General features: G+C 43.7%; 2 protein-coding genes across 3 annotated transcripts in view; one reads left to right on the forward strand and one right to left on the reverse strand.

The window, feature by feature from the left end:
• DZANK1 (double zinc ribbon and ankyrin repeat domains 1) overlaps positions 1–5,557 on the reverse strand; it is a 52,331-nt gene extending 46,774 nt beyond the window's left edge. Inside the window, exon 1 of the mRNA XM_017730084.1 lies at positions 5,553–5,557. The gene's annotated coding sequence lies outside the window, so the exon portion shown is untranslated. The remainder of the gene's footprint in view (positions 1–5,552) is intronic.
• The window catches only part of SEC23B (Sec23 homolog B, coat complex II component), a 14,324-nt gene that overhangs the window by 4,776 nt on the left and 1,429 nt on the right, over positions 1–8,119 (forward strand). The window contains exons 7-18 of one of the 2 annotated variants that reach the window (XM_008630363.2): positions 25–82; positions 634–792; positions 1,477–1,592; positions 2,515–2,638; positions 3,138–3,218; positions 3,536–3,625; positions 3,867–3,973; positions 4,109–4,262; positions 5,639–5,716; positions 6,014–6,175; positions 6,411–6,497; positions 7,460–7,615. In XM_008630363.2, the coding sequence (XP_008628585.1) occupies positions 25–82; positions 634–792; positions 1,477–1,592; positions 2,515–2,638; positions 3,138–3,218; positions 3,536–3,625; positions 3,867–3,973; positions 4,109–4,262; positions 5,639–5,716; positions 6,014–6,175; positions 6,411–6,497; positions 7,460–7,615 (1,372 nt within the window). Of the gene's footprint in view, positions 1–6; positions 83–633; positions 793–1,476; positions 1,593–2,514; positions 2,639–3,137; positions 3,219–3,535; positions 3,626–3,866; positions 3,974–4,108; positions 4,263–5,638; positions 5,717–6,013; positions 6,176–6,410; positions 6,498–7,459; positions 7,616–8,119 lie in introns of both variants that reach the window. The other variant, XM_017730082.1, reaches the window with a different exon arrangement.

An 8,119-nucleotide genomic window follows, 5' to 3' on the forward strand; every position in this document is an offset into this window, starting at 1 on the left:
GGCCCGATGGCCAGTGACCCAGGTAAAGAGACCTTTACGTTCTACAGGAGTGGCTCTTTCAATTGCAGTTGGCTTATTGGAGGTACTTTTAATGCTGTTGTTTGAGACAAGCAGGTCATGGTAAGCATGTGACAGTGCTTGCTGAGATGAGTGCCGGTGTTAGTGCAGCTGGGTTACAGTGGGGTGCAGAGCTGCAATTTGTCTCTACTGACACTTGAGCTGTGCTAGCACCAGCTGATGTAGAGTGGGCTGGAAGGTTCCTTCTAAATGGTAAAATTTGCAGGTGTTTAAAGGCCTCTGATTCTTGTGTGTGTTGCCACGCAAGAGGTGATACTATGCACTGGATTTATCTGAGTGCCATCTAAGATACAAGTAAAGAAAACAGAAACTGCCTGCTTCCTGTTTTGAAGACATGAAGCTTGACATGGTTTGAGTTTAAACTCACAGAGTGCTGTGACTGTCAGGAAATGCATCACTTTATTATCGAGGTGGCCTCTAGTAGGGACAGGTCCCCACTGACATTGCAGAAGCACGCGCAGACCCTTCTCCAAAGAAAGCACTGTTGCCATTTAATCAGTTTCCCCTTTTTTTCCTCCTCCCCCTCTCTGATATAAGTGTTTGTTTTTATTTTAGGGCACATTTCCAAACACAGGGGCCAGAATAATGCTATTCACAGGTGGGCCACCAACACAAGGGCCGGGCATGGTGGTGGGAGATGAACTGAAAACACCCATCCGTTCCTGGCATGACATAGAGAAGGATAATGCAAGGTTCATGAAGAAGGCCACCAAAGTAGGTGTTGGTACATGCTGGGTGTTTTTAAAAGCTAAAACTGAATATTGTCTCAGAACATTATGTGTGTTTCATGGTTGTCCTTGAAATGCTGAGTCTTTGTTAAATTATGAGGATGGTCAAGGGAAAGGGTAAAAAAGACTTCCTTCTTGTTCTCCATCATGGTCTCGCGCCTTCTCAGAGAAGAAAGTATTTCAGTGTTGTTTCTTAGCTGATGGTGGCTGGAGAGTTCGTTCATCCACATCATCGTATCTCCTTCTAGGGAGGAAAAAGCCTGTCTCCCAAGAATTGGTCATTTCCAGAAAGCCTCCTTTGTCTTCTTGACATATAAAACAACCATTAAAATGGTAAAAATGGCAGATATGAAATGTGCCTGTCAGCTTAGAGAAAGCAGGATGACACCTGTTCTCTTAACTCTCACTTGGAAATCTTTGGGTTCTCACTAAGTCATCACAGACTAGATGAATCAATGTAATTTATGCGCTCTCTGTATTTGAGACAATAAACTCCGGCTCATCCAAGTGCATCCCTCATCCTAGAAGGGAGAAGTGTGCTGCGGCCAACATCTGTTTAGTTAGCACAGCACTGGTGATTGCCCTATGTGTACCTTGTGTTGGCCTGAGATGGGGAGCAGCAGAAATCCTGCACCTTGCAGCCTCCTAAGCCCCATATGTGTGTTCCCAGCACTACGAGACTCTGGCCAACCGCTCTGCGGCCAACGGGCACTGCATCGACATCTACGCCTGTGCGCTGGACCAGACAGGGCTGCTGGAGATGAAGTGCTGTGCTAACCTCACTGGGTATGTTCGCAGCAGGGCAGCACACAGCTGGCATCTGCTTTTTGGGTTTTTTTAGAGGGGGAGAATGGTTCAGAAAGCAGTTAAGTGTGCTGTCAGGGCAGGAGGGTTTTTATCATTCTGTTCTAAACTGTGGTTTGAATTTGCCAGGAATTACATGGCAAGCCTCACCTGATCCCAGTCCACATTTCTGGAGTCTCAAAGCAGCATGTGAATTAGCACTGCTGTTAGAAAACTCGATGGTGGGTAGAAGTTTTCCTTGTGTGGGCCAGATTTTCTCTGCTTAACGGCTCGCTTATGCTTTCTCCAGGGATTTTTGGCTTCCCTGGGTCCAGTTTTAAGTAACATCTCTAAGGGATAAATAGTCTCTGTGAGGAAGGCTGTGTGCTAAACCAGGCCTTTTGGGGACTTGGCATGTCTTACTGCAAGTGCAAGGTGTTTGTAAATAATCTCTCAGTGCTAGCAGGGAGAAGAGAGACTGTTTGACCCTGTGGTTGTGTTACTGAGCTGCATCTGGTCAGGCCTGCGTTTGCCAGGGCACTTTGGGGAGGTCCAGCACAGCCCCACGCACCTTTCTCATGCTGCAGTGGTGCAGCCACCTCTGGTGTAGTGTGGGTGGCTCCAGCCCTGCTCAGGGAAAGCAGGCTGAGCAAAGAACTTCCCAGGGTTGAAACACGAATGTTTTGAAGGCAGCTAAAGCAATGGCAAGAAATAGACTTGAGAAAGCAAACTGACAAAGATGGAGCACTAACCTGTGTGGCTTTGTAGGAGGCACCCGTGAATCTGCGCTCCCTGGTGTGAATCCTGCCTGTGCAAAGGCATGCTGTAAAGCAGTACCTGCATGTGTTTGCATGTGTCAGAGGGGATGTATCCTTTGTACTTCTAGTTCCCAGTTGCTTCAGTTCCCTTGTTTTTTCTTTCCCAGAGGACACATGGTGATGGGAGACTCCTTCAACACTTCTCTCTTCAAGCAGACCTTCCAGCGGGTATTTAGCAAAGGCTACAATGGCGAATTTCGGATGGCTTTTGGTGCAAATCTGGATGTGAAGGTGAGAGATTAGTTTGGCTGGATGGAAGGAATGGGGAAATACAAATGATGTTCATTTAAAAGTCAGTTTCAGCCTCTGGGGTGTTTGGGGTGTAGGAAGGTCTATATGTTTGAGGTCAGATATAGTGCTTCTTTGGGAGAAGCACTGTACTGGAGAGATTTTTATTTGGAAGCTTAGTAAGTTTGTGGGTTTTGTTTTGTTGGGTGGTTTTTTTGTTGTTGTTTGGGTTGTTTTGTTTTGTTTGTTTTGTTTTTGTTTTATTTTAAAACAGCCTCTCCTCACTCAATGAGGAATGTTTCATTCTGTCTCATCCGTATAAATATGTCTTCATTGTTAAAATGTGGCTCTGAAGATTCTCTTGCCTTCACTAATTGTAGCAGTAGATGGTCTGGGAAAATACCATCCCATTAAAGCTGAGCAACTGATTTAGATTGTGTGTATTCTATTTGACTGACTTCATTAAAAAAAAAGCAACTTTTTTTTTTTAACCTTGTTCAAGACCTCCAGGGAGCTGAAAATTGCAGGAGCCATTGGACCATGTATATCCCTGAATGCCAAGGGGCCATGTGTCTCTGAAAATGTAAGTTTCAGACATGGAAAAATCTTTAATAAAGAAGTAAATAAACAATGCAAAGTTTCTGTCTAGACCTATAGCTCAGCTAGAATGTCAGAGTTTTCAAGAAAACATCCCTAGGAAATAACAGCCTTTCCTAGACTAAATTCTTGTTTCCTAAGGCTTTCTTTCAACTGTATGACCTTCAAGTAACTTCATTCACACCCAGAAGATAAGGAATCTAGAAGGCCTCCCATTACTTGTACCACTAATCAGGATTTAACATAAGCTTGCCTTTCCTTCTGCTAGAGGAAAATTGCTGCTTTCTTTTTGATTCTGTGCAGGAACTTGGAATTGGAGGGACATCTCAATGGAAAATCTGTAGTCTGGATCCCAGTACAACTCTAGCCATTTACTTTGAAGTGGTAAATCAGGTCAGTCCTGGCTTTTTTTTTTTAAACCATATTTTTTACACACCAAACTACTTGTTGCAGGTCCAGAAAATGCAATGGCATCTCCTGTGTTGCAGGTGGATGGTTGCAAAGGATGAGGAAATAATTTCAGGAATTGTTCACGCTTGTCTCTTTCTTTTGTGTGCTGTGGGGGCTTGTTACAGTTGGGAAGAGTTATGGAAAAGCCATCATGTTTTGACGGTTGACCTTGTTTCATTTGCAGCACAATGCACCCATCCCTCAGGGAGGCAGAGGGGCAGTGCAGTTTGTCACTCAGTATCAACACTCCAGCACACAGAGGCGCATTCGTGTCACCACCATAGCCAGAAAGTGAGTACCCCATGCCAGTGCTCTGGCAGAGTGGCAGCAGCTCCAGCTCCAGTCTGTGCTGGAATTCCTGGCTGTTGGCTGCATGCATTGGCACACATGGATGCACGTGGCACTAACCCTTTGCTAACCCTGCAGCTGGGCGGATGCACAGACTCAGCTCCAGCACATTGAGGCTGCGTTTGACCAGGAGGCTGCTGCCGTGCTCATGGCACGGCTGGGAGTGTACAGGGCTGAGTCTGAGGAGGGACCTGATGTTCTGCGTTGGCTGGACAGGCAGCTCATCAGGCTGGTAAGACCAACACACTGAGCTGGGGGCAGTCTCAATTTCAGTAAAAATGGAAGTGACAAAAGCAGTCTTTTTACAGATTGACTTGCTTTGTTTGTGCTCTGGTCATGGTCACATAGCTGTAGCATGGGATAACTCAGAACCCAGTGTGATCAGCAAATTTGGGATGGAATAGGTGAACATCCCATCATGCTCAAAAGGTTAAACCTGAGATTGAATAAGGCATAATGAAACACAGAATAATGCAGCTGGGAAGGTCTCTGGTTCAACCCTCCTGCTTAAAGTAGGGCCAGCTTTGAAGTTAGAGCAGGTTGCTCCAACTCTTGTTCAGTTGAGTTTTGAAGAACTCCAGAGATGGGATTTCTCTTGCTTTTCTTGACAGCCTGTTCCATTGTCTGATCACAGTCACTTTTTTTTTCTTCTCTCCCCTGCCTCTATCCCTCGATCAGAATTTCCATTTCCCCAGTTAGCAGTCAGGTAGACAGTGAGTTGACTCCCTGATCCCACTCTTCACCAGGCTGAACAAATCCACCTTCTTCAGCCTCACTTTCTTCATAAGATGCTCCAACCCCTGACTAACTTTGGTGGTCTCTGCTACACCCAATCCAATATATCCATGTCTGTCTTGCACTGGAGAGCCCAAAACTGGACGCAGCATTCAGATGTGGGCCAATTTCAGGGTAGTAATCTGAATTAATTCTGCAACCTCCTACTGTCTCTTGCTTTCAATTTCACAAGCCCAAATTGTCTAAGTCACTGTTGGCCTTGTCCAAACTCCATGTGGGGTTGGTACTGACACAATATGGCACATCAGACCCTAAAAAACCAGGGCCGGTCAAATAGAGATTTGAGCACAAGCACAAACAGGAACATGCTGTGTGCTGAAACAACTGTGGGATCATTTAGAGTTTGATTCCTAAAACCATTGATACTTTTTTTTGGTGCAACTGATGCTTTTTTTTTCAGTTGGTCAAATGCTGGTCTGCTGCTGTTCTGCAAGAAGTAGTTGCTGCAGAAGTGCTTCATAGTGTACAAAGCAGTTTAGATGTAATGTAGTAGCTCTGAATTAATGGGAAAAAAATGGGTAGTGCTATAGAAGCACCATTTCTTTCATTCTTGGGTAATTTCAAATCTAGATTTTATTAATATATATATCTCAAAATAGATTGCATCTTCATTCTCATTCCAGTAAGACAAAGAAACCACTCACTTACAGAAAAATAGCCTGTAAATGTTGTAGTACTTGTTCTTGTCAGGTTCATGCCTTGATTGTTTAAAAATTAACAAAAGAACACCCTGCTGGAAAGAAAGAATTCTAAAAAAAGAAAAAAATAGAAAAAATAGAGAAATAACCAAAGTATCCATTTTGCTTCCAACAGTGTCAGAAATTTGGACAATACAACAAAGATGATCCCAACTCCTTTAGGCTGTCAGAATCATTTTCATTGTATCCTCAGGTAAGAATGTTACTTCTCACAGCCATGGGAAAAGTGTGCAGGGATGAGTGGGAATGATGATAAAACATCTTGTACTATTTATCAGATTCAGCAAGGGAGGAACAGGTGCTTTTTTAATTTCATGGACTGGTCCTGTAGTTCAGTGCTGCAAGAGACTGATAAGGGAAGAAGTCTGAAGAGTTATTAAGGGGTAGACTTTTTTCCAAAGAATTTACTGTTCAAAAATATTGGACTTGAGTCCAGAAGTTTTGGCAACTTTGGCTGACATTTGTTGTCTCACTCCTCTTTCTGGTGCAGTTCATCTTCCACCTGCGCCGCTCCCCATTCCTGCAGGTCTTCAATAACAGTCCAGATGAATCTTCCTATTACCGGCACCACTTTGCCAGGCAGGATCTGACCCAGTCCCTCATTATGATCCAGCCCATCCTTTATGCTTATTCTTTCCATGGACCTCCTGAGGTGAGTCTGTGTTTCCCAGGAAGAGGTGAATCAACCCAAAATAATGAGTATTCAGTCAGAGTAACACTATTGCAACTAAAAGGCCCCTATAGATTTTAAAAAAAATTATTAAAGGACAAGATACTTTTGTTCAAGATCATATGAAATTATATTTGGATGGGCGTAGAAATTGCTCTCTGGCATCCTGAGATCTGAGAGCTTAGGGGTGCCTGACTTTGTTCTTTATTTTCCCCAGCCAGTGCTTTTGGACAGCAGCAGTATTCTTCCTGACAGAATCCTGCTGATGGATACTTTCTTCCAGATAGTTATCTACCTTGGTGAGGTATGGTGAAATGTGTTCACGTTCTCTGTTTGTACACCCTCCCTCCTGCCATGCTTGCTTGTTAGTGTGAAGTTAAGCTTCTTGCAAAGCCCACGCAGCACAATGACTGGCTATACACATGCTGCCTGTTGGGATACAATTCCATCCACTGTCAGAGTAAAAATAATACTGGAATCACTAAGGATGTGTTCTGCACTGAGTAGCAGATGTTGTGTTAGCTTGGCCGTGAAGGTGGTCCCTTACCGTGCCTGGAAAAGGCCAGAGAAGCTTGAAATTAAGCAGGGCACAGTTACAAGATGATACATATTTTAACAGAGTTGCAAGTATTTTCAGAGAGGTGACAGACTTCGCTTGCAGGGTTTTCACACTTACATACTCCTGCTCTTAAATCAGTTAGGCAGTTTTCCGGTTTTGCTTTTAAATAATGGATGTTTTTGGAAGCTGCTGCTATGTGCCTTCCCTCATGACTGAGGGAAGTGCTTAGGTACTGGCCCTTTCTAAAAATCTCCTAGAGTTACCTTAAACAGTTTCTATCTGCTGTTGCAGAGCAAGACACTCAGCAGCTGGGTAAAATTTAGACAGGGAACAGCTGAGCGTCTGACCTGTGTATGTACAGAGCAATTGCTGCATACATGTACCTTGGAAATACTGTAAGGCCAAGTCTAATTCAGAATGTTAGTAATTTATAAATGCTTCATTTCTGTGTTGGCACAGGCTGAAACATACTGAAGATTTTCAACAAATTGCTCTTGCACTGCACAGACTGCTGCCAGCTTTTGTGTTGGGTGCCTGTGCTTAAATTCAGGACAGAAAGTAATGTTGTAGCCAGAGTAGTGAAGGTGTGTTTGTCCCCTAAGCAGAAGTACCTGTAGCATTTTGCGGCTTTAAGACATGCAGGGTAAAAGCGGGAGGCTTGCAGTCATCTCTGCTCCATTTTCATCTTCTTCCTGTCCCATCAATAGACTATTGCACAGTGGCAGAAAGCTGGATACCAAGATATGCCTGAATATGAAAACTTCAAGCACCTCCTGCAAGCCCCACTGGATGATGCCCAGGAAATCTTGCAGACCAGATTCCCAATGCCACGTTACATCCACACTGAACATGGGGGCAGTCAGGTAAGGAAGTTTCTGGAGGAGCACTGTTGTTGCCTAGAGCAAATGACTCATTCTGCTTTTCTGAAAGGATGGTTCTGTAAGTCAAACACAATTTAGCTCTTCAAAGTACAGAGCTTGCATATTTTCTCATCAGCTTTTACTACGACTCTGTCTTTTAATCAGCTGATTGCTTGCTGGATATGCTTTTGAAATCTGAAGGTGGAAAAAAAAATCTTAATGTTAATAACTTAAATATGTTTTTATTCCCCAAACAGGTGAGAAAGAAATGATTTGGTTATGTGCCTATACTTAGCTTGCTAGGACAGTAATGCTGAATGACTGACCATCTGTTTCTTCATTCTCAAACACTGAATGAGGGTATAAAATAGTTGCTATTTTCACTCTTCCTGGAATTACAGTTGCGCTGTGCTTGTCTGTAGCTGTGAAGAGGCAGGAGCTGATGCTCCAAACCAAAGATTTGGTGTTGATTTTTGATGTGACTCTGTTGCACTGGCCTTGCACTGA

This window comes from Corvus brachyrhynchos, unplaced genomic scaffold, assembly GCF_000691975.1.
Source record: "Corvus brachyrhynchos isolate BGI_N302 unplaced genomic scaffold, ASM69197v1 scaffold101, whole genome shotgun sequence".
Classification (NCBI taxonomy): Eukaryota; Metazoa; Chordata; class Aves; order Passeriformes; family Corvidae; genus Corvus; species Corvus brachyrhynchos.